A 26,247-nucleotide genomic window follows, 5' to 3' on the forward strand; every position below is an offset into this window, starting at 1 on the left:
CTCACAAGAGAGCTCTGGAGTTACAAGAAAAAGAGAGGCAGCATAAACTGGAGTTAGAGAAGGCAAGGGCTAAGCAGAATGTACCAGACAACCCTGGAAATCCTTCTCCAGGTACCGTTTCCCATCCCAGAAAGTTCCCTACCTACAAGGCAGGCGATGATACCGAAGCTTTCTTAGGCAATTTTGAAAGGGCCTGCTCTGGGTACAGCATCTCTACCGACCAGTACATGGTAGAGCTGAGACCATAGCTCAGTGGACCTTTAGCAGAAGTGGCGGCTGAAATGTCTAAGGAACACATTAACTTTTTTTTAAAAAAGGCCAGAATCAGAATGGGGCTAACACCTGAGGATGCCCATCGGCAGTTCAGAGCCCTAAAGTGGAAACCGGATGTGACATTTTCCCAACACGCCTACCACATTGAAAAAAATTGGGATGCCTGGATATCAGGAGCAAGCGTTAAATCTCTGGAAGATCTGTCTTTCCTAATGAAAATGGAGCAGTTCCTAGAGGGTATTCCTGAGGAAATAGAAAGGTATATCCTAGATGGGAAGCCCAAAACTGTAATTGAGGCGGGGGAGATTGGAATCAAATGGGTGGAGGTGGCGGAAAAGAAAAAAAACTAGTAGCAGTTGGAGCAAATATCAGAAGGGCCAACCTGAGACAACACCCTACCACTGGGGGCAGCCCAAGGCCCCACCTACATCCCAAGGAAAACTCCAGACACCTTATCGTCCCACCACACCAGTCTCCAGCAACCCACCTCGCCCAAGTGATCAGTCAGCTGGGCGATGTTTTAAATGTAATGAGATGGGGCATGTGAAGACCAACTGCCCCAACAACCCCAACAGACTGCAGTTCATTACACCGGAGTCATACCAAAGGTCCTCAGGCCCAGATGCCTCCCAGGTACCCTCAGAGTGAAGGGAAACTGTGAGTGTGGGCGGGAAGAAGGTTACAGCGTGGAGGGACACTAAAACACAGGTGTCAGCTATCCACCAATCCTTAGTGGACCCCAAATTAATCAACCCAGAGGCCCAAGTGATGATTCAACCCTTCATGTCAAAATCTTTAAACTTCCCTACAGCCAAGTTGCCTGTCTAGTACAAGGTCTGGTCAGGAATGTGGACTTTTGCAGTCTATGATGATTATCCCATCCCCATGCTGCTGGGGGAAGACTTGGCCAACCATGCGAAGCTAGCCAAGAGGGTGGGAATGGTCACCCACAGCCAGGCTAAGCAAGCTTTCACACCTATCCCTGTTCCTGAGCCTTCCACCAAGGCCCTGTGTGTGTTACTAGAGACCCAGATGGAGGTGGTGGAACCGGCTCCCCTGCCAACAACTGCAACAGCCATAGTGGATCCAGTCCCAGAGACCAGCCAAAACCAGTCCCAGAACTGGAACTGCCGAAGCAACCTGCACCAGAACCACTGCCAGCACTGAGTCCAGTGCTTGCAACCCCGTCTACAGCGCCAACACCAGAGGGCACCACTGAGCCTGCACTGGCAGCAGCAGCAGATAACTCTACACAAGAGGCTCAGCCAGAGCCTGAAATACCACATAGTGCACCAGAGGAGAACAGTTCACAGTCAATGGAAACAGCCCCATCACCTGCATCGCTTCCAGAGGGACCAAGCCCCAGTCCACAATCCAGTGAGGAACTGATGTCTCCAGCATCAAGGGAACAGTTCTAGGTCAAACAGGAAGCAGATGAAAGCCTCCAGGGAGCTTGGATGGCAGCACGGAGCAACCCACCGCCTCTCAGCTCTTCTAATAGATCCCAGTTTGTTGTAGAAAGAGGACTTTTATATAAGGAAACTCTTTCTGGTGGGCACCAGGAAGACTGGCATCCTCACAGACAGTTGGTAGTTCCAGCTAAGTGCCAGATAAAGCTCTTGAGCTTAGCCCACGATCATCCTAGTGGCCATGCTGGGGTGAACAGGACCAAAGACCATTTGGGGAGGTCATTGCACTGGGAGGGAATGGGCAAGGATGTTTCTACTTGGCATCCGGTTTTGTGAGGTGTGCCAAAGAGTGGGAAAACCCCAAGACCGGTCAAAGCCCCTCTCCAGCCACTCCCCATAATTGAGGTTCCATTTCAGCTGGTAGCTGTGGATATTCTCAGTCCTTTCCCAAAAAAGACACCGAGAGGAAAGCAGTACATACTGATTTTCATGGATTTTGCTACCCAATGGCTGGAAGCAGTAGCTCTAAGCAATACCAGGGCTAAAACTGTGTGTCAGGCATTAACAGACATTTTTGCCAGGGTAGGTTGGCCCTCCGACAGCCTTACAGATTTGGGAACTAATTTCCTGACAGGGACCATGAAAAGCCTGTGGGAAGCTCATGGGGTGAACCACTTGGTTGCCACACCTTACCACCATCAAACAAATGTCCTGGTGGAGAAGTTTAATGGGACTTTGGGGGCCATGATACATAAATTTGTAAATGAGCACTTCAATGATTGGGATCGTAAACTAAATGCTGTAACTCGCTCAGACAACTATCCAATGCCACACATAGACGAGCTATTGGAGAAACTGGGACGTGCCCAGTTCATCTCTACCTTAGACTTAATCAAGGGGTACTGGCAAGTACTGCTAGATGAACCCGCCAAGGAAAGGTCAGCCTTCATCACCCATGCAGGGATGTATGAATTTAATGTGCTCCCTTTCAGGCTGCGAAATGCACCTGCCACCTTCCAAAAACTTGTAGATGGTCTCCTAGTGGGATTGGGAGAATCTGCAGTCGCTTACCTTGATGATGTGGCCATCTTTTCTGATTCACGAGCAGAACACCTGGAGCATCTACAAAAAGTCTTCAAGCGCATAAGGGAGGCAAGACTAAATGTTAAGGCTAAAAAGTGTCAAATAGGCCTAAACAGAGTGACTTACTTTGGACACCAGGTGGGTCAAGGAACTATTAACCCCCTACAGGCCAAAGTGGATGCTATCCAAAAGTGGCCTGTCCAAAGTCAAAGAAACAGGTCCAATCCTTCCTAGGCTTGGTCGGATATTACAGGCAATTTGTACCGCACTACAGACAAATCGCCGCCCCACTGACAGACCTAACCAAAACAAAACAGCCAAATGCAGTTCAGCGGACTAATGAATGTCAGAAGGCCTTTAACCAGCTTAAAGCGACACTCATGTCTGACCCTGTGCTAAGGGCCCCAGACTTTGACAAACTATTTCTAGTAACCACACATGCGTCCGAGCGTGGTGTGAGAGCAGTTTTAATGCAGGAAGGACAAGATCAAGAATTCCATCCTGTCATGTTTCTCAGCAAGAAACTGTCTGAGAAGGAAAGCCACTGGTCAATCAGTGAAAAGGAATGTTACGCCATTGTGTACGCGCTGGAAAAGCTACGCCTATATGTTTGAGGATGGCATTTCCAACTACAAACCAACCATGCTGTGCTGAAGTGGCTTCATACCGTCAAGGACAATAACAAAAAACTTCTTAGGTAGAGTTTAGCTCTCCAAGATGTTGATTTTGAAATACAACACATTTTGGGAGCTTCTAACAAAGTGGCTGATACACTCTCCCATGAAAGTGTCCCAGAATCAAATGGTTAAAATCGTCCTTGAAATGTGAAAAATAGTTAGTTTTTATATAGTCAGTAGGATATTTAAAGGTACATGTGTCTTATTAACTCTGTTTTCTCCTAGAGCTCCAGGAAGAAATCATAACCAGTGTGGAACTGGCTGTCCAACACTATCTGTGATTTGGGGGGCGTGTCATAAATATAAAGGGAAGGGTAACAACCTTCCTGTATACAGTACTATAAAATCCCTCCTGGCCAGAGGCACCAATCCTCTTACCTGTAAAGGTTTAAGAAAGGACAGTTACCTGTTCCGTAACTGATGTTCTTTGAGATGCGTTGCTCAGGTGTATTCCACAGTAGGTGTGCGTGCTCGCCACATGCACCGGTGCCGGAAGTTTTTCCCTTAGCAGTACCCGTAGTGGGGGAGCACCGCTGCGACCCCTAGAGTGGCGCCTCTATATTGCACTATAAGGAGAGCTGTGCACTCCCCCCACCCTCAGTTCCTTCTTGCCAGACAACTCTGACAGAGGGGAAGGAGGGTGGGATGTGGAATACACCTGAGCAACACATCTCGAAGAATGCCAGTTACGGAACAGGTAGCTGTCCTTTCTTCTTCGAGTGATTTCTCATGTGTATTCCACAATAGGTCACTCCAAGCTATATCTGATGGAGGTGGGTAGGAATTTAAGGGTTTCTGGGATGGAGTACTGCCCTACCAAACCTGGTGTTATCTCGTGTTTGGGAGACGAAGGAATAGTGCGATGAAAAGGTGTGGACAGAGGACCATGTGGCAGCTCTACAAATGTCCTGCATAGGGACGTGAGCTACATAGGCAGCCGACGAGGCCTGAGCTCTCGTAGAATGCACCTTGACGATAGGCGGCGGGGGAATCCCTGCCAGGTCGTAACATGTGCGTATGCACGAGGTGATCCAGTGGGAAATTTGCTGGGTAGAAACCGGTTGCCCCCTCATGTATTCGGCTGATGCAACAAAAAGTTGCAGGGATTTCTGGAATGGCCTGGTTCGGTCTAGGTAAAAGGCCAGCACCCTACACACATCTAGCATGTGTAGGCGTCGTTCCTCATCAGAAGAATGGGGCTTAGGATAGAGTATCGGAAGGAAAATGTCCTGATCCATATGAAAAATCGAGACCATCTTTGGCAGAAAAGCAGGGTGTGGGCAAAGCTGGACCTTATCCCTGTGGAAGACCGTATACGGGGGTTCCGAGGTTAGGGCCGTAAGCTCTGAGACACGGCGGGCTGAGGTGATCGCCTTCCATGATAAGTGGGACCAGGAACACGTGGCCAAGGGTTCAAAAGGGGGACCCATGAAGCGGGAGAGCACTAGGTTCAGGTACCATAGCGGGACCAGAGGTTTGGCGTAAGAGAATGCCCGATCCAGTCCTTTCAAAAACCGGGATGTCATGTGATGGGAAAATACCAAGTGACCATGCATCGGAGGGTGGAAAGCCAAAATGACCGCTAAGTGTACCCTGACCGAGGCGGGAGCTAAGGGACAGGAGATAATCGAGAATGAGTTGGAGCAATGCAGATAATGAGGAAGTATCCCTTTCTCTCGCCCACCTAGAGAACCTAGACCATTTGGCCAGGTAGGTCCATCGTGTGTCCGGCTTTCTGCTTTCCAGCAGAACTTGCCTGACATCCTCTGAACACCTCCCTTCCTCCTTGTCTAACCATGGAGCAGCCACGCCGTCAGATGAAGTGCGGCCAGGTTGGGATGAAGGAGGCATCCCCCCCCTCCTGGGAGAGGAGATCCGGCAGAAGTGGCAGCCTGTGCGGGGGGGCCACTAGAAGCTGCAGGAGGGTTCCATACCAATATTGCCGGGCCCAATCCGGGGCTATGAGGATAACCCTCGACTTGTCTGCCTTCGTTTTCTGTAAGACCTTGCTCATCAGGGGAAATGGCGGAAAGGCATAGAACAGGTGGCCCAACCACCGAATCAGGAACCCGTCTGAGATCGCCCCCCTGCCCACCCCGGTCCTGGAGCAGAACTGGGGGCAGAGATGATTCTGGGCGGTAGCAAAGAGATCTACCTGGGGAGCTCCCCACTCTCGGAAGAGTTGCCTGGCGACCTCCCAGTGGAGTGACCACTCGTATTGGTGGGAGAAAACCCTGCTGAGGTGATCGGCTCGCGTATTGCGAGTGCCGGGTAGGTGAAAAGCCCTCAGAGAGATATCATGGGCTATGCAGAATTCCCATAGGTCCAGGGCTTCCTGGCACAAGGCCGAGGAGCGCGTGCCCCCTGCCTGTTGATGTAATACATCGTGGCCATATTGTCCATGAGGACTCTGACCATCTTTCCCCACAGGTGCAGGCTGAAAGTTATGCATGCCAGGCGTACCGCACTGAGTTCCCTGACGTTTATGTGCAGTGACAATTCTGAGGTTGACCAGCTGCCCTGGGTTTGGAAGCTCCCCGTATGGACTCCCCATCCCAGCTCTGAGGCGTCCGACACCAGATCTAGTGAGAGAGGGGTCTCTCGGAAGGGAATCCCTTTAACATGTTGCTCGGGAGAGACCACGATTGCAGGTTGGCCACTACGTTGGGAGGTAACGTGACCACCTTGTCCAGGTCATCCCTGGCCTGAGAATACTGGGAGGCCAGCCAGAGTTGGAGGGGCCTCATTCTGAGCCTGGCATGTTGCACCACAGAGGTGCATGCTGCCATGTGGCCTAAGATTTGAAGGCACACCCTTGCTGTCGTCACGGGGAAGGCTGTGACTGAAGCTATGAGACTTCTGAGTGTCTCGAACCTGTCCCGGGTGAGAGAGAGGCCGTGGCCACCACCGAGTCTAACAGTGCTCCTATGAAGTGTATGCGCTGAACCGGCACTAATGTGGACTTGTCCTCGTTCACCACTAGGCCTAGATTCTTGCAAGTGGCCAGCAGAAATTCCATCTGGGCCTGCACCTGGGACCAAGACTTGCCCTTGAGGAGCCAATCATCCAGGTAAGGGAAAATTTGCAGCCCGTTCCTCCTGAGGTGGGCTGCCACTACCGCCATGCATTTGGTAAAAACCCTGGAGGCCGTGGAGAGGCCAAAGGGAAGGACCGTAAACTGGTAGTGGTCCCGCCCTACCCGGAAGCGGAGGAAGGACCTGTGACCCTCAAAAATATGGATGTGGAAATACGCATCCTGGAGGTCCAGGGCTGCGAACCAATCCCCTGGGTCTAGGGATGGAATAATAGATGCCAGGGAAACCATATGGAACTTGTAATGGACCATAAATTGGCTGAGGTTCCGCAGGTCGAGGATGGGCCTGAGCCCGCCTGGTGCCTTTGGAATCAGGAAATACTGGGAATAAAACCCTCTGCCCTGGAATTCCCAAGATACCTTCTCCACTGCGCCCAGGGTGAGGAGGTGCATCACCTCCTGGTCTAAAAGGAGGGCGTGCTCCAGGCCCCTGAGGACCTCCAGGGGCGGGGGGGGGGGCGGTGAAGCAAATTGCAACATGTAGCCCTTGGAAATGGTGCTGAGGACCCACTGGTCCGACATTATATGGGACCATTGCACTCGGAAGGCAGATAAACGGTTGCAGAACACAAAAACTTTATTAACTGGGGGGCTTCCCTGGCAACAGGCCCAGTGACCCCCCACAAAGAGTCAAAAGCGCCTCTTCCCCTTTGAGGGGCCAGGTCGCGTGGCCGAGCGGGACTGGCGCTGGGACCTGCGTCTCTGCTCCCTCGGCCTCTTAGGTAAGGGCTCATATCTGCCTCTAGCTGGAGGGGCCAAGGTCTGTGGCCTGGGTTTGTCCTTTGCTGGCGGGACATATAGGCCCAGAGTCTGCAGGGTGGTGCGGGAGTCTTTCATCCCATGCAGATGGATGTCTGTCTGATCTGCAAACAGGGCCTTCCCGTTGAAGGGCAGCTCCTGCATGAGGGACTGGGACTCCGCGGACAGCTCCCACAGCAAGAGCCACAACACCCTGCACATGGAAATGGCCGAGGATATCGAACAGGCCACTGTATCCACCGCGTCCGAAGCCGCTTGAAGAGCCGCTTTCGCCCCCACCGCTCCTTCATCAACCAAGGCTCTGAACTCCCTCTTGTCCCTTTCTCGGAGAAGAGGTTCAAACTTTGGCAGGGACCCCCATAAGTTAAAATCATACCAGCTCAGTAGGGCTTGGTTTGCCACCTTGCCACCTTGAGCTGGAAGCTCGCCGATGAATAAACCTTCCTGCCAAAGGTATCCAGTCTCCTGGCGTCTTTATCCTTGGGGGTGGGCGTGGGTTGACCATGCCTCTCTTGGTGGTGTATAGACTCCACCACCAGAGAGTTGGGTGCCGGTGCTGGCACAAAATACTTTCTCTCCGCCTTTTTAGATGTCTTTTAGAAGACATCTATCAAGAAGATCGGGGTTCGCCAAAGCTAAGTGGATATGTTGGCCACCCCAAGGTGGAGAGGTAGGGCCACACGGCCCAGTGCCGAGGAGGACAACACGTTGAACAGGGTGTCCGATGGCTCCTCCATCTCCTGAGGCTGAAGCTGGAGATTCGAGGCCACCCACTTAAGGAGCTCTTGGTGAGCCTTAAAAATCTTGCTGTAGGGTGGATGGTGGCACCGCTATGGATTCCTTCGGTGCTGGTGAGGGGACTGGTTCTGCCCCCAGGGTGTCGGGCAGTACCAGTGGTTCAACCCCCAAGTCTGAGCCCGGGTGTGGTGCCGCTGGTTTGGTACCAGTTGACTTTTCCCGGTGCCGAGGCAGGGACATAGAGTGTACCTGTGATGCCCTGGCCACTGAACGGGGTCTCACCGGTGCAGATAATTGGGTCCACGGTGCCCACTGACACCACTGCCCTTGCATAGGTGCCCCTTGCCACTGACCTTCTTGGAGACCGAGCGGAGCCGCTTGATCATGGGGGCAGCACGGCCTGGGGATGGGCGGCTGGGTGCCGAAGCCGAAGTTGCTGAGGAACGCATAGTGTCGTACGAGCGTCAGGAACATCCACGGCCGTGTTAGTGCCGACCTCGAGATTGAGACCTCGACGACGAAGACGTACTGTCGGAGGTGCTGCTTCTAGATTCCCCCCGGCAACCATGGCTACGACGCCTAAGTGCCGATGATGGTTGAGAGGCGTTCCGAGCATGACGTCTGTCGGCGCGAACACTTGAATCTGAGTGTCGGTGCTGATGGCATCGAGATCTGCTCCTATAGCTTCAGTGGGAAGAGGAACATCGATGCCTCTTGTCTTGGTGCCTGCAACCTCTGTAGGTAGTGGAGGACCCTCGAGACTCCCTCTCAGGCAAATCGGCCAACGGAGTGGAAGTCTGGTGCAGGCTCCAGGATGGCCCCTCAGAACGGGTAGGTATCAGATCCTCGGAGTGGGGGCTATACCGGACTGGGGAGGGTTGATGAGCTCCCAGCAGTGGCTTCCCTCAGGATCAGGGGCCTGCCTCAGGCGGCACACCTGGCACCAGAAGGGCGAGGATGTCATGCGCTGCCTGTGCTGCCTCTGGCATCAACGGCATTCTCAATGCAGGAGAGGCACATGCAGACGGGACCGGACTACTCCACTCAGTGCGAGTCGGAGGTCTGGTTCCCGAGGGAGATCGTGGGCTGCCCAACTCGGGTCTGGCCTCACCCCCGTCCTTCTCTCGGTGCTGCTGAGTCTTCCCTTGCTTCTTGGCAGGGGAGCAGTGCCAACTGGTGGATGGAGCCTCGCTCCACACCGATGACGCGGTGCCGGCACCGAGTCAGGTCGGCATGCCGGGGCCAATGCCGACTCCATTAGCAGGGCCTGGAGTCATATTTCTTTCCCGCTTCATTCGAGGCTTGAACGATCTGCAGATTTTACAGTGCTCACTTACGTGAGTCTCACCCAGACAGCGAAGACACAGAGTGTGGGTCGCTCCTGGGCATAGAACTGTGACAGGAGTCGCACGACTTGAAGCCTGGGGCACGAGGCATGCCCCAAGCCAGGCAACTAACTAGGAAAGCAATCTACGAAGAAGAGTTGTACTACTAAGGCTAGAAGCGCTACAGCAGAGCTGGAGCACGAAGTTCCGACTACCTTCATTGGCGGCAAGAAGGAACTGAGGGTTGGGGGGGAGTGTGCAGCTCCCCTTATAGTACGATATAGAGGCGCAACTCTAGGGGTCGCAGCGGTGCTCCCCCACTACGGGTACTGCTAAGGGAAAAACTTCTGGCACCGGTGCACGTGGTGAGCACGCACACCTACTGTGGAATACACACAAGCAATCACTCGAAGAAGAAGCTCAAGTATCTGGCTGGCACCTGACCCAAAGGACCAATAAGGGAACAAGATACTTTCAAATCAAGGGGGTGGGGGGGAGGCTTTTGTTTTGTATGTTCCATGCAGCTTTGGCCGGAGCAAGATCAAAGAAGCAAGCAATCCAACTCCTATAGCGTTAGTAAGTATTTAGCAAGGAAATGTGTTAGATTGACTTTTATTTTGGCTTGTGAATTTTCTCTGTGCTGAGAGGGAGGGTATTCCTGGTTTTCTTTTTGTAACTTTAGAGTTTTGCCCAGAGGGAAACCCTCTGTGTTTTTAATCTGATTGCCTGTGAGATTATCTTCCATTCTAATCTTGCAGAGGTACTCCTTTCACCTTTTTTCTTTAAATTAAAATTCTTCTTTTAAGAACCTAATTAATTTTTTATTGTTTTAAGATCCAAGAGTTTGGGGCTGTGTTAACCTGTACCAATTGGTAAGGATATTATTCTCAAGCCTCTCCAGGAAAGGGGGTGTAGGGGCTTGGGGGATTATTCTTAAGCCTGCCCAGGAAAAGGTGTGTAGAGGCTTGGAGGGTTATTTGGGGAAGGTAGGGCTCCAAGTGGCCCTCCCTAAATGGTTTGTTTGAATCACTTGGTGGTGACAGCATTACCTAATCCAAGGTACAAGGAAGGATCCGTGCCTTGGGAAGTTTTTAACCTAAGCTGGTAGAAATAAGATTAGGGGGTCTTTCATGCGGGTCCCCACATCTGTACCCTACAGTTTAGAGTTGGGAGGGAACCCTGACAACACTGTAAAATGGATTTTTTTCATGGCCAGTTAATTAAAACTGTATTTTCACAAACACCTGTTATCGTTCTGTTGCGCGGGAGAGCAAATGTCATCGGTGTTTTGTTCATATTTCCCATTTGTGACAGTTCAAATGCATATTCCTTTTGATATTTTATAATAAACCTTTGGAAAGATTCGATTTTTCTTCCAGATCTCTCAGCAGCTTTTGCGCTATCTTTGTTCGCTGACGAAGACAGAGATCATGACGGTTCATGAAGAGAGTACACCAACCCGCTGATGCGACAAACATTGACGGCTTTACTGACTTGTATTTGTCGTCTTTCGATATTTGCAGAGCATGCAGACGGATTCCAGTTCTAGTGACAATGTACCCATTTTGTCGACATTCAACAACCCAATTATTGAGATCTTTCTCCAGCTCAGAAATGAAGCGCACCTCGTTGGACATTTTTTTCTTGCTTCTTGGCATGTCTTGGAATTCACGAGCAGTGGCGCAATTATTGTTTGCTTCTGCATATTCAACAACTTTAAATTTGAGCGCTGCATGATACGAAGACTTTTCTTTTGATTTCACTGTTGTTCATTTTAAATACTAGTATGAAAATAGATTATTATTATTGTAGTTATAGATTTTGTAGGACTTTATATAGGAAGGTCACCTGCTTTATCACTGTCAAATTATTATTATTCTTTATTTATTTCAAAGCAGCCCTGTAGATTAGCATGTCTGAAGGTCGGGGGGGGGGGTAGCTCAGTGGTTTGAGCATTGGCCTGCTAAACCAGGTGGTGAGTTCAATCCTTGAGGGGGCCATTTAGAGATCTGGGGCAAAAATCTGTCCGGGGATTGGTCCTACTTTGAGCAAGGGGTTGGACTAGATAGCCTCCTGAAATCCCTTCCAACCCTGATATTCTATGATAACAGGCTATTTCAATTTTATTAGAGATTCCATCGATTCTGCACGTTATATTTTTATATTGGCTCGAAACTTATGGAGGTCTATTTCATGCCAATCTAGTCCATTAAACAAAGCCTTTGAAACTTTAAAAGGCTGCAGTGTTGACATCAATAAATGGGTCGGCAAACTTTGGCTCCCGGCCTGTCAGGGTAAGCCGCTGGTGGGACATTTTGTGTACTTGGAGCGTCTGCAGGCATGGAGCCCCTCAGCTCCCTGTGGCCGCAGTTCCCCGTTCCCAGCCAATGGGAGCTGAGGGGCTCCATGAATGCAGACGCTCCAGGTAAACAAAACGACAATGTATTAGATATTCAATTCAATGAGTCCATAGAGTTTAAAATAATCAAATTTTGGTGTAGACCCGTTTATAAGCCGACCCACCACTCTTTGATGCGTCACTTTTTTACCAAAAATATTCGGCTTATGAATGAGTATATATGGTAAGTGCTGTGCATTTGTACTGCACCTCTTGTCTATAGAGCTTTACAAAGTTTAGCAAGTGTCTTAATTCACATTTTACATAGGGGGAAACTAAGGCACAAAGAATGCCTGAATTTTGAGAAAAGTCCAAATTTGGGGTGCATAAATTGAGACACTTTGCTCCTGATTTTCAAGAGAGTGTTTGGCAAGTCAAAAACAGAACCCAAGTCTCCAGACCACAAATTCTCCGCTCCAATCACTAGCCTCTGGTTGCCTCTCCACTATTAATGGAAGATGGTGTGGTGTTGCTCTGAAGGATTATAGAGCCCAAGTTGTTCTAAGCAGTCATCCTTACCTGGGTGCTTTAGAGGGATGATGTCCTTTCATGGCTACAGAAAAGACTCAAAAGCCCCCTGACCTACCTATAAGCAATCAGCAGGTTTTCATGCCTCTTGACAAGGTTCTGCATGCGCTTCTTGTAACCACGCACAGCTCCAGCCAGCTGCTCCTCCCGAGATTTATGGGCAGCCCGGATGTCCTTCAGCATGCCATCCACAAAGCGCTTCATGTAAGCATGGTCAGCTGGTACTTTGTTAGGCCCCTTAGAAACATTTGATTTGCTGTCCATATATTCCTTTAAACACAGAGAAGGAAATCAGCTCAAGCAGACTGATTGATAATGGCTGTTTCCTAAGACACTCAACCAATGTATTAGGATGGCTACTCCCTGTCCTGCATGGAGGTACACAGAAGAACGCATCATCATCAGAATGCTTAACATTTACAGCACTTTCCAGTTAGTAAGTGCAGTACAAACTAACTAGCGTCTAGCAAGTAGGGAAAATGAGGCACAGAGACATTAATGCCTTGGAAACACAGTCAGTGGCAGAGGTGGGAGTGCTGGCTTCTATTCCTCTGCTCACTCCATTAGGACACACTATCTCTGACTCCTTGTTTATTCAGAAAATTACAGAGCTCTTATTAGAAACGGAACTGTTCTTCTTAGCAAAGGTTCCCTTCAATTGTTCTCTTGATCCATCACCACACTGTGATCTCTTGGAGCTGTTGGCAAAGACTCTGTACTGCTACCTAGGGTGGAGAGACTAGCAGATTTCTTCCAAGATATGGCCAATTTTTCTCAATGAACTGTCCTGCAGAATGTACTCAGGGATCAGTGTAGGTCCTATGCCATGAAGTTTGACACTTCTCCAGTGCTCTGAGTCCTCAGTGATCCTCTGCAAGACTGGTTGCATGCCAGAGTAATGTATTCCCATAATAACCTTAGGCCACTCACGTTACAAGATTCTGTGATACAGCAGGAAAGGTGAAGGGGCCATGGATCATTCAGGGTGTCAGTGGTTCCTCCCGGAGGAACAAAAGGAGGATTCTTTTACCACAGACCATGGAGTCAGCACACTGTGAAATCAAAAGTGGCACAGTCTGGCCTGCTGAGAGAGATTTCCAGGGCACTGGGTTTAGAAGCCAGTTGAAAAGTAGCCATAATAAATAAAATGAATGTGCAATTAAAATAACTTGACTGAGAGAGAGACATGGCAGAGACTCGGTGATTGTTCTGGGCTGTCACATGGGAAATCTGGGGCAGGGAATGATTTGGGTACTCCTGCCCCCAGACTCATGGGCTGCAATCAGAACACATGCAATGTACAGTTAGACTTTCATAAAGAGGGAGCAGCCACTAGACAGAGTGGTGTTACTGCACTGCATATTCCACTAGCCTGCAGCTCGAAGAGGGAAACAGCAGTGGTTTGAGAGCAGTGGGCAGTACCCAAACTCAAATGTCTGCCCTGTAAAACTAGAAGGAATAACTAAACCCAAAGAAAGGAAATGCAGATGCCCATACATGGCAGGGATCCTCACCGCCAGGTCGTTGATGTACTGAGTAAGACGACAGCGATATTCCTCATTCAGTTCCTTCAGCTGAAGTTGCAGTTGGGAATTCTCAACCTCCGCCTCTTTGAGCTGGCTCTGAGAGGTGAGCAGCACCTACAGCACAGGAAGCATACAGTCACCCCAAGGAATCAGGCTCTTCCCTGAGCCTCCTATTGGCCAGCTGAGCTTTAATCACTAGTATTCAATAGGAAAAGGAAGGTTAACTTAGAAACTTTATTTTCAAACAGTCCACTTTCTCAGGAAAGGGGCACTATTCAAAAGCAGGGCATAAGGGACCACAAGAGACAGTTCATAAGGGCCAGAGAGGGAGGGAAGATTCTGCTGTCATCCCAGAACAGCTCAGGAAATGTTTACTGCACATATTTCTATGCTGCCCATCCCCCAAAGAATCTGGGCACTAAACGCGCACTTCATTGGCACCTTCCCTCTGGTGATCTCAAAACACTTTACAAGCATTGTGGAATGAAGCCTCAGAACCTTGTGAGGGAGGAAATTCTTATTGCCTCTATTTTATAGATAGGGAAACTGAGGCACAGAGCTGTTCAATAACTAAGACTTGGACTAAGACTCAGCAACTCATTTACATGGCCCCTTAGTATTGAAGAACGGAATCTTCCAGGTACTAAGGGGGTTCATTTATCCAGAGGAACTGGCAGTTTCTGGCTTCCTAGAGACAGAAGCACAAAACTTGACACATCCATGGAGGATGAGCTGGCCCTGTTCCATAGTGCTACACAAATGTGCTGAACACAGGCGTTTCTCCTTGATATAGTCTGACCCTACTATCAGAAACAGAAGTTGAGATTGATCAAGCCCCCCTGCAGAATGAGATGCTGACAAGACTTCATGGAGGGGAGACTTCCAGATCAGAGCCTCACCTATCTTGCTATTGGCGCCAAGTTGCTAGTGTATGGTGCTGTACAACCAAAGAAGAAGCTGACAATCTAGGTGAGTCACAGTGTTAGAGGATGGGTCCTAGGGATCTTACCACTGACTGCTCCACCAGTTTGTGCTGAGTATTGCGAATCACTCTCTTGGACTGCTGCAGCTCCTTCCCCATTGCCACCCTGCATACACAGAATGGGGGACATGTTCACTTTAATCACTGAGGTGCTCATCCATCAATGGCTGCTCCATTGGCCCAGAATACTGTCCAGGCCATTTGGCATACTGTAGTACTTAAGGCAAGGAACCAATAGTATTGATTAGAGCCATAAAAAGCATAGACAGGAGCTATGCACCTGTCCTACCCCACAACTCCATGCAACTTTGCCAATTTATGTCCTCAAGGCTGAGCAGCCCAAACAAGTCTGATATCCAGGTACAGGTATCTCCTAAGCAGATTCTGCCAACTGTGGACCACTGTATGCTAGGCTAAGACCATCAAACTCAGTTCACTTGAAACCAAAGGCAAATTTCATCCCAAGCCTGCTAATGTGACAGGGAGAGCAAACTCCCTGTAGTAGCAGCCTTTCCCCTAGCATGGGCTGAGCTCCTCAGTCTCTGCCTATTGATGGAAGGAAGAATGATCATATGCTCAAGACACAGGGAATCAGGAGACCTGGGTTCAGTTCATACTCTGCCACAGACTTTCTGTGTAATCCTGGGCATGTCAGTTAGGCTCCAATTTTCAAAGGGGCATCAGGGATTTAGGGACCCAAATCCCACTTCAATAGGAGACAAGCACCTAGAAGCCACAGGGCCCCTTGAGACTCCTAGGCGTTATCTCTGTGCTTCAGGTCTCTAGCTGTAAAATGGGGATGCTATTCAATTTGTTCATGTTGGTGAGGCTGAGATATTCCAGTGCGCAGGGCCAGGCAGACAACTGTACTAGGGGGTGGGATGGCCTCAAACACTCACACTCTCTGTTCCAGCTTCTGTTGCTGAGAGTTGTATGTTTGCTTCATCTTTTCAGTCTCAGTTTTTATGTGATCCTGGTTTCCAAGCAACTAAAAGACAAGAACAAATGGGAAGATGAAAGGCATCCTGCAAAGAGAATGACGGAACTGCAGAGAAAGCTCACCGAGAATGAGAAAAAATTACCAGTTACTTAACGGATTGCCACTCGCTGGGAAGATGTGTGCTAACGGGGGCGAAGTGAAATGCAGGGGAAAGGGCAGACTGAATAGGGAGCAGCTAATACACTACAATACAGCTAATACAATAGGAAGGTTGTGTTAAATCTATCCTGGTTGCATAGGTATCATCACACTAAGAGTGGAATCACACTGAGCTGTGGATAGGAGGGTCAGTTTACCATGAGAAACTGAATGGTGGGTATTGAAGCACTAGTCAATATCACACAAATGATGATGCAACTGAGGCAAGAGGCTATTCCAGCCCATCATTCTGGGCTTGCTTTATCACCACCACCTCCAGGGGGCCATCTGTGTCCCTAGCAGAGCTCTCAAGAGCCCTCTCATTCACACCATCCATTCAGCCAAGGAATGAAGGCTAATACTTCCTTAACTAGCCAAAGAGTTAATTGTTTAGCAATTTGAGACATCAGCAGAATACATTGCTGGCGTAAGCAGGCATAGCTCACTTGAGTTCAGTGATTTCTGTGCTCTTTTTTCCCCAGTGGGATACTATGTGGATTGATTGTGCAGCTCTCCCAGTGCTGGGGGCAAGAGAATGGGATGGAGGTTTGAGCCCAAGTCTCCTGCACAGCAGTGCAGAGGTGCTACCACTGCGCCAACCCTTCTGTGAGATTATGGTGAACATGCACATAGCAGGTAACACAAACCCACTTCCTTTAAAACTCTTGTCTATATCTGCCCAATGAAAATGGCTGGGGGAAGCTCCAGTCGCAGCCTCTCCTTGCAGAAGTCACTGTATAAAACAATGCAGATCCAGTTTTCTAACAAACAACCTGAAGAGAGAGTACATGCCATTTCGTAACTATACAGCACTCAAAAAACTAGGTGTAGGCCAGGGGGTCTCAAACTCAAAATGACCATGAGGGCCACATGAGGACTAGTACATTGGCCCGAGGGCTGCATTACTGACACCTCCCCTCTGCTGCCCTCAGCCCTGCCCCCACTCCACCCCTTCCATGAGGTCCCGTCCCTGCCCCTCCTCTTCCCACCCCTTCCCTGCCCCCATTCCAGCCCCTTCCCTGAAATCCCCACCCTAACTCCGCTCCCTCCCTGCCCCCAGGGGGTGCAGGAGGGGCCTGGGGTGCAGGAGGGATGAAGGGTGCGGCAGGGGGTCGAGGTGCAGGAGGGGTGAGGCAGGGGGCTCAGGGCAGGGGGTTCGACTGCAGGAGGGGTTCGGGGTGCAGGCTCTGGCCTGGCGCACATCGGGGCAGGCAGGCTCCCTGCCTGCCTTCCCTGCCCCCGTGCCGCTCCAGGAAGCGGCTGGAACATGGGGGAGGAGAGGAGCAGGAGTGTGTGTTGCTGTTGCTTCAGGCACCGCCCCCAGCATCTCCCATTAGCCAAGAACAGGGAACTGCCAATGGGAGCTGCTGAGGGCAGTGCCCGAAGCAACATCAACACACACCCCTGCTCCTCTCCTTCCCCAGATTCTGTCCGCTTCCCGGAGTGGTGCGGGGGCAGGGCAAGCAGGCAGGGAGCCTACCCTGCCCCCGGTGTGCGTTGGGCCGGAGCTGCTCTAGGTAAATGCTGGGGGAGGGTGGGAAGATCACGAGGAGCTCACGGGCCGCAGAAGATAACCTCGCGGGCTGCATGTTTGAGACCCCTGTTTTGGCAATTCTCCAAATTCAGTCTGACAGATGTTTTGCATGTGGGAAGGGTAAGCAGGGAGGATGAACCCCACACAATAAATAATCACAAGTACACAGCTCAGATACACATGCAGTGTTCCACACTCACATGTCTCTCCAGTTTTCGACGTTCGTGTTCTGAGGCAACTATATCTTCCGGCTGATTTCAAAAAACAGAACAAGGCAGTGGTCAGATTCTGGTCTCTTGGCGAAAGCAAGGAGATCAGACTACCTAGGAGGCCAGACAAGTCCATACCTTCACTTTCCGGGCAGAGAGGCGCTGGACCACAGCCCGCACCCTTTCCAGCTCAGCCGAGGTTTCATTGGCCAGTGCTTGGGACGGGGAGTAGTTACTCCATGACTGAGGAAGGGAGCTCCTGGTGTTGACCAGGTTTAGCAGCTCTATGCTCAGCTCTTCATTCTTAGCAACCTGCAAAGTAAAACAAGATGGGAACCGTTTCATTTCTTAAGCTTTCCCCTCTCCAGCTCTCAGTGTGTATTATTCATCATGCACATGCAGTTATTTATATACACAAAGCATTCACTTTTATCCCTCTGGATAGCAGATATTTTCTCTCACCTGTCTGAATATGGTGGCGAACTATTTAATTCTCATGAAAAGGCAGGGCTGGTACCATTAACTAGAACCAGCTAGAGAGAGCAAAGATGTTACTGTGTGATTTTTTTCCTTACACAGCTCTGCCAATGTCCCTCAATTCTCCCCTGCAGCATCCATGCTATTCCAGTTCTGGAGCCCTCACACAGCTCTGCCAGTGCACCTCATTCAGGACTTGCAGGTCCTCCTGCTAATCCTCTCCCCCGCCCCCTCAGCTCTGCCAATGCCCCTCACTCCTGACCTGCAGTGGCCCTTACTATTCCAGTCCTGGACCTTTCCTGACCAAATTGAATGGTGTTACAAAAAATGGACAGATATCCTCTAGGAACTAGGCTGATGCCACCCAAGTCATTTCATTTTTTATCTTTATTATAGCTAAACACAGACCTCCAGAAGTAGATTAACCCACAGCACCACCTAGCCATTCGGATTCAATGCAGTGCCAGTAGGAAGTTGACACATTTTGGAAGGATAAAAAGCATCTCAACTAGAAAGGCTCATGTTGCCGGCACAGAGGGCCGAGGACAGCAACAGTGGGGGTTCGTTGCCCGGTGTGCGCCGCACTAATTAACACACCAGGGTGGAGAAGCAAAACTAGCTTTATTTGAGCCCAAATAAGGTGCAAGGGAGACATAGCAATCTCAAATCCTGCACACCGATACAAACAGCTCTCTCTCTTTATACATGATTTCAGCTAAGCATTTCCATTCCCCCCACACTCCTCATCCCCCTTTACCCCCCTTCTTGCCCCTCCCGTCTATTCCCATGTACCAAATACACTTTGCAATAGCTATTACACTAAACAGGTTAAATCATACTTGGCAAAAACCACTTTAGCTTGTTAGTACCTCTTCTGTGAACAGTTATCTGTACTTTCCCACCGTGGGGGCTACGTTCTCATGCATATAACTTTAATTACAGCATCTGCTTTCTGCCTATCTTATTTAGTATTGGCTACATCTAGTGTCAAGCAGCCTTGCAGCTGCCAGTAGTCAGCACATAACACAAGAGGTTACAAAAGTTTAGTAAGGCTAACAAAAGCACTTTACATAAAGGTACTTTGGGTCACATAGGCCCAAAGCCATCCTCCCAAGTTACCTAGATTTATGCCTAGTGACACCAACACCCAGTTACAGGGGATCTGGAGTGAATATTGAGGGAATTCATGTCTCAAGGGAGGATTAAATAACAAAACTCTGATGGGGTTTTTGACTGGGGACAAGATTGAGTAATTGTTACCAATTCACTGAATCCTGGAGGATGTGACGCTTTGGTAACCTTAGTCATCCATTTCAATAATGGGTAATCAAAAGATAGCATAGGGTGGGCTGAGGCAGTGACGGGAGGAGAAAAGAGAGATACAGCTGTAAAAGCTGACAGGAACTCCCATGGAAAAGAAAGGCTACATGAGATCTTGCTTTATGTGGATAGCTACAGGGAGATAGGACCAAGATTTGCAAAGGGCTATTTTGAGGAAGTTGCACAACCTCCCAATGTCCCTGAAGAACCCCACAGCACCCTCCAGTAAATCAGAAGAAGTGTTGTATTGATTTAGATGGAATATATGGGCCAAAGGTGTTAACGCAGTCACTGTCCAACATTAAATGGTGTTAAACAAGATCTGGGTTTGGTATACAAAGACCTCAGCCTGCTTAGAACTATGGCAAAACACACCATTAAAAATCCTTTTCACCTTTTGTTAAAGACAAAGAAAAGAAGGAAAAAGAGGTAAAGGGTTTGAAATGTAAAGTATGAAATAAGACGTTCATCGTAACAACATCCCCGTTCTCTTTACCACAGATTAACTGACTTGAAAGAGGATTTACAATAAATTTGCTAACAGCCTCAAAAATGACAGACTGACATCTTAGAGGATGGACTTCTCCAAAAGGGCCGTATGGCTAAAAAGACCAATCCAGCCAATCTCATTTCCCTTGGACAGACACAGAGCAATTTGTGAATAGAAACACAGAATTGTTTTCATAATGCTTTGGAGACTCTCCCTATTATTTACAAGAGCTCACGAATGAGCTCACAGAGATGGTTTTGGGCCAAGCAGCCATGGCAACACACTGGCAAGTTCACAGACAGCTCGTAATTAAATGAGTGTTGGAGACTCATTGTGTCCTGAGAAGACCACTGTGGGTTTTGAACCTGAGGCTCCTTTTGAAAAATCTGTACTGAAAAAAATAATGAGCAAAAGCCACACATTGTGACTAGTCCCAACTAGCTAATTCAAAATCACTTGCTTCCAGCAGTGAGTCCAGTGGTTAAAGCAGGAGACAGGAAGTCAAGAGACTACTGGTGAAATCTTGGCCCCATTGACTTCAATGAAACCAGGATTTCACCCTAGATTTCTAATCCTGACTCTGCCACTGACTTGTTGTGTGACTTTGGGCAAATCACTTAATCTCTGTGCTTCTATTTCCATAACTGTAAAATGGGCCTATTGGCACTTACCTACTTCTGTAAAGTGCTCTTAGATCATTGGCTGAGTATACTAAGTATTATTACTATACCATTAAAACTATAATTTAAATTTTAAAGGGACATGTCAACTTGAAAATCACATTTCCACCTGAAAATTGCATACCTCCCATGGGTAAAAGAAACTAAGATTAGTAAAAGAAAGTACCCTAAAAAACCCCTCTCCATTTGTTCAGTATGTTTATTCTGACAATATTTTATGTGTAGTTCCACTACAGTTTCACTGTTTTGTTTATGGTCCATTACACATCCTGGATCATGCACTAACAAATAAGGCTGCTCTGCGAGGAGCTCACATTCATGCTCTTTCCCAGGCCCTACAGGAGGATGTTCTCCAGCAACAGCAAAGTAGAAATTGAAGAGGCAGCAGGCAGGCATGTTCATAGAGGAGGAGGAGGGCAGCATCGGTGAGAGCAAAGCCTGCATTGTGAGGAAAACTCAGCAGGTTAGCAGGTCTCACTCACCTCCTGTTCATGTTCTTTGCCCAGGGCCATATAATTGCTTTTCAGAATGATGTACTCATCAGCCAGCTCCTTGCGATTGGTCTCCACAGTGTGCAGGCGTTCCTGTAGGGCATCATGCTCCCCAGTGACCTTCTCATCATGGAGCTCCAACTCCATAATACGGTTCTCCAGGGTCAGGATCTACAGTGTGCAGGAGGCACAATTAGACTCTACAACAGGAACTGAGTGGGGCAGTGTAACATTCCTAGGTTTTCACTTGGCAAAACAGGTTCTCATCAGGCTTAGCGCACAAGTGACAAGTTTGGGAGTGCATTTCAATGCTCATGCAAGTGAAGGGAGAATGACAGCTCTAGCAAGAGTCAGGGACAAACTGTGGGTATTAAGTGCACACCAAAGATTCTAGATTCTAGCCCTAGAGTCAGTGTATCTGACAGAGGATGAGTATGAAGAGCAGCAGAGATGGGCTAATGCATAAGAATGTAATGCAGTATTATAGTGCCACATACCATATTTTTCAGTTCAAAGTTCTCTGCCTCATACTGCTCTCTCATTTTGTTTGTCTCTATCTGGAGATCAATGAGGTCCTTAGAAATCTATGAGAGACACAAATGAGACTGCACTGTAATCTCGGGTACAGAAATCCACAACAGGAAATTCCAGTTTCCTGAAATTAGGGCTTACAGGACATAAGTGGGGTTTCAGGGACAATGAGAGGTAAGATTTTTTCAAAAAGTTACTTTTGAAATCAGAGATTTTTTACCCTGTAGAATCCGTTCAAGAGACTCTGGCTCCTCCTTCACTGCGAAGGTGGTATATGCCTGTTCCAGTTTGCCAGGGTAATGCCAGACTAGCCAGCCTGACAAGGTTTATGAAAAAGAGAAGCCCTCGCATTTATGTTTCCAATCTATGGGCCAAATCCTACAGTCTTTATTCAGTCCTCATTCAGATAAATGTCCCACTGAAGACAATGGGAGTTCTGACTGAACAGTGACTGAATTGGGACTAAGGATTTGGCCAAGAGAAAGCAGGCAAGCCTCCAGGAGTGGTCTGGAGCCTCAGTTGAAGTTCAGGGACTGCCATTGAGGCCAACACTTCAGTGTTACTGATTATGCCAACAGGTCTAGACCAAAAATATAAGCACAAAAGAGATCTGCAAGCAGACCTGCCTCTTGTGATCTGAGCACCAGCTTATTATGGAGGCACTGACCACGGCTCCATAGGTAAAGCTGAGAAGTTTTGCACCTTAATATTAAAATATGCTGATGCTGAGACATCAGCTGAGAACTGTGGAGACACCCAAGACTGGATTCCCTTATAACCCCAAAGAGGAGGAGTATAAAGGGCAAGTTAAAACTCTGAAATTACGTGATCACGTTCTGAGACATCTCAGCCTTTTCCAGAAGGAAGTGATGTGGGATAGTGGCTATCTGGAAGCTGACATAGTGCACCAGTCCTATACTTCCCCAGCAGAAGTAACTAGAAGGAATAAGTAGAGTAGCCCTGGCTGTTGGGGAGTGCACATGTTTTTAATAGACCTTCAGGGAGAATATCTTTACATTTCCCAAGGATTCTACATACCCATATATTTCTGGGCTCAGTGGGGTTCAACAGCTCAAGTATCTCCAGCTCCCAAGGTGCATGCATTACCTTAAGTTTCTCCTCCTCACTGAAAACCAATCTGGATGACAAGTCCGTTTTGGAACCAGCCAGCTTCCCCATCTTCTCCTGCAGTTCTCCAAGCTTTGTGTACAGTCTTTCGTTCCTATCCTGCAGCTGCACCTGGGTACACAAAACAACTCCAGTGACTCCCTATGCTGAGCAGAGACAAGATCTTCTCCCCCATGCACAGCACTGCACAGATAGGCAGGTTGCGGGAAGGGAAGAACAAACCACTTACATGATGAGAAAACACAGCTTTCTGCATATAGTAGCTTTAACAGATTGGAAAGGGGGTTGTCAGTTGCCATTTTCATCCTGCGATTAGGATCAAGTTTTCAAAATACCTGACTCGGTATGCAGGAAAGGCACTGAAGACAAAATTTGCATTTCACACTTACATTTTCATTGGTGAGGCACTGGACCTGTTCTCGGAGGATGCTTATGCTCTCACTCTCCATGGCACTCCTAAGATCCATGTGTTCATACAGTTGGTGCTGAAGGGCCAGGATCCTTGCCCAATGACTGAGGATCAAAGAAAGAACCAGATTCTATGATTCTATGATTCTAAGATGGGATTTTGGTGACAAAAATCTTTATCTGCCAATAGGTCTTTCCTCTATGGATAGCATACACAGGGTTGCTATAAACTCAGGTTGCTAGAGGGTGTGGTTTTCATTTTGTTTATGAGGTGGAACAAATGACTACACCTGCTCCTAGGAACTGCCAAAGAGGAAGCAACTAATGACACATCCAGTCTGGTATCCTGATTGCTCCCATGGCATATACTAGAGGTTTCAAAGGAAAGCTCAGCAGGTCTCCCTCTTTGTTGTATAAGGGTCTCAGTAAACATCTCACTTGTATCTTTATTGTATTTTTCCCATATTCTTCCTATCTGATCATATACTTTTAAATAACTAAATGTTCTTAGTCAGATCATTGTAACCCTCCTGGGCAGGATACTGCAATAAGACAGCAATCTATACATGCAACAGAGACATGGGTTGGTCTGCTTCAGTCTCAGGAAGTGGTTTCACTCACAGACATATCCTAGAAGGATGACATTCCTGAAATGTAGAACCTGGGATGAATTCAGTGTAAAGAGGAACTCTGCCTGCACCTTTCCAGAACCAGTGGAACACAAAGAAGTTATTCTGTACTGAGATCTCTCTGATCTGGAGAAATGAGGCTAAACTGAAACCACACAAAACTGGGACTGCCATTTTCTGATGTGCCACTTACTGATTGCCAGGCATATGCCAAGTGGACTCTCATTACACCGAAGGAGGGAGTCAAAATATTTATTCTGAGGGGGAATTAAGGGTTTTCACCCATCCCCTTATTTATAAAGCACCCTCTCCCCATAGATGGAGTATACTTATCCTGTGTCTGGAATGGAAAAAAAAATCTTTGGAGGTTGAAATGCTATTCTATAACTAGCCGCTGGGGGTGGAAAGAGTTTTGCCTCTACGCTCAGGACAGAGCATCATCTCCAATGTTCCCAGCCCCTGATGGTCTGAGAACACTAACACTGGGCAATATCAAAAGATGTTGGGTTCAGGTTTGAGTTTACCTGCTAAATTCAGAAAATTCAAAATATCTATGATCACATGGCAGTAGCCACCAAGCAGGACTGAGGTTTTTGGGATGGGGCAGAAGTGGCAGGAGAGAAAGCACAGCAGGGGGAAAGTAGCCAACCTTCTCATCTTTTCTGTGCTCTGGTCTCCCACAGTGCAAAATTTCCTAGGGCATCATCACAACATGAGGATGCAAGCACCACATCACCAAACTCAAACATCCACTGGTTGAATTTAGTTTGGCTGGTTGGATTTAGTTGAATTTAGATATGAATCATGCAGTTGAACACAGGTTTGTATCTTTTAGTGACCCATTAAGCCAGCCCTGTTTTTAATTCAACAAACAATGCACTATGAACCCAACCATTATATTGACATAGATGTTGCTGTTTAAGCTGCCATTAATATTCAGTGTTCAGCAACCCAGCCCTATTAAATGTCTAGATTCCTCCCAGAAAAGATCCAGCTGAGGCCAGAATCTAGGGGTTTGGGACCTATACTGTACCTCTACAAAGTAGTCATTTAAAACAGGGAAGTTCTTAACTTGCGAGAGAGCTATACAGGTCTTCAGCACAGCCGCCAGATGCCGAGAATCCAAGGTTGGAGATAGGCAGAAAATAACCCTGGTCTTGCCAGGGCTTCTTCCAGCAACTGCGTCAACTTGGAATCACTGTGGGGAAAGTAAAATAAAACTGACATTGGAATCTATTCCCTGCCATTTCTGAAATGAACTGTAAAGTCTCATCTAGTGCCAACTAAAGGCAGTCAGATGGCAATATCCAATCTCACCTCCAGAGCCAAGATCATCAACTTGTGAAAACTTAAATTATTTTGTTCCTTTGTCTCTTTCTAGTAGCCTATATCACCAGGCATCAGAGCATAGGGAATCCTTCACTTTGCTACCCCCAGCATGGGTGTGTGTCAGGCAGAACCTCAGACACCAGGGCTAGTGATAAAGGTTAGGATTTTCAAAGATACCTCCAGGAATTGGATATCTGAATCTCAAATCCTACTGAACTTTAATGGGAGTTGAGTGCCTAACAGCTGGTTGGGAATTTTTTGACTCTGCATATTTTTGTGAAAAAATACCAATTTGTCAAAATCGAAACCATTTATGGGAACGTGTCCATTTCAACAAAATGTCCTATTTGGGAAAAAATTGGAAAAAAAAGTTTCAAAATTGTCAAAACAGGATGTTTTGACATATTCAAAATGAAAAATTCAGGTTTCTTGGTTTGAAATAGATTTGTGTTTTGAAATTGAAATTAATTCTAGTAAAAAAAAATTTAAAATGTCAAAAAGGTCTAAAATTGAATGGAAACATTTCAACAGACCTGAACCAAAACACTTTTTGGACTTTCAGTTTGCAAAAATATGTTTGAAATTTCAAGTTTTCACCCTCATTTAGAATGGGAAAATTTTTCAAAATCTCAAAAAATTTCCTGAGATGGGGAAACCATTTCCCACCCAGCTCTAGTGCTTAACTCCCTGGGGTTCCTTTGAGAACCCCAGTCTATGGAAACAGCCAGTTTGGCTGAATGGGACACCTGTCTTACGCTTTGGACTATTTAATCTCTCTTACCCGATTTCAATCAGATGCTTCCTGCATGCGTTGTCTGAAGTCTTCCTGGCTACGCTCCAGCAGCATACGTTTGAGCTGGCCTGAGTGAGGTTGCCCATCTCACCTACGCCCTCTCTTAAGCGTTATCTTCACAACACCCCTAGTTTCAGCCTGCTCAAGGAACAGACAATATATTGCTCCCCAGTTCAGGCCTTTTACAAGACAGTACAATATTTTACTCACTAGGCCATCAGGCAGTCCAGAATTTTTACTTAAACTGCTTGTATGCCATCTCTCATTCTGCTTGTGCAGCCCTTTTAACGAATACAGG

At 47.9% G+C, this 26,247-nt stretch overlaps 1 protein-coding gene across 1 annotated transcript in view; it reads right to left on the reverse strand.

Moving 5' to 3' along the window:
* Positions 1–26,013, reverse strand: part of CCDC78 (coiled-coil domain containing 78) — a 68,323-nt gene extending 42,310 nt beyond the window's left edge. The window contains exons 1-12 of the mRNA XM_039490972.1: positions 25,938–26,013; positions 24,900–25,025; positions 23,180–23,303; positions 22,770–22,901; positions 21,629–21,715; positions 21,123–21,302; positions 17,812–17,985; positions 17,665–17,715; positions 15,692–15,780; positions 14,820–14,898; positions 13,799–13,924; positions 12,343–12,554 (exon numbers count right to left, since the gene is read on the reverse strand). Coding sequence (XP_039346906.1) covers positions 12,343–12,554; positions 13,799–13,924; positions 14,820–14,898; positions 15,692–15,780; positions 17,665–17,715; positions 17,812–17,985; positions 21,123–21,302; positions 21,629–21,715; positions 22,770–22,901; positions 23,180–23,257 — 1,208 coding nt within the window. The 5' untranslated portion in view covers positions 23,258–23,303; positions 24,900–25,025; positions 25,938–26,013. The remainder of the gene's footprint in view (positions 1–12,342; positions 12,555–13,798; positions 13,925–14,819; positions 14,899–15,691; positions 15,781–17,664; positions 17,716–17,811; positions 17,986–21,122; positions 21,303–21,628; positions 21,716–22,769; positions 22,902–23,179; positions 23,304–24,899; positions 25,026–25,937) is intronic.
* Between the last annotated feature and the right edge of the window lie 234 nt (positions 26,014–26,247).

Source organism: Mauremys reevesii, linkage group 10, assembly GCF_016161935.1.
Source record: "Mauremys reevesii isolate NIE-2019 linkage group 10, ASM1616193v1, whole genome shotgun sequence".
Taxonomy (NCBI): domain Eukaryota; kingdom Metazoa; phylum Chordata; order Testudines; family Geoemydidae; genus Mauremys; species Mauremys reevesii.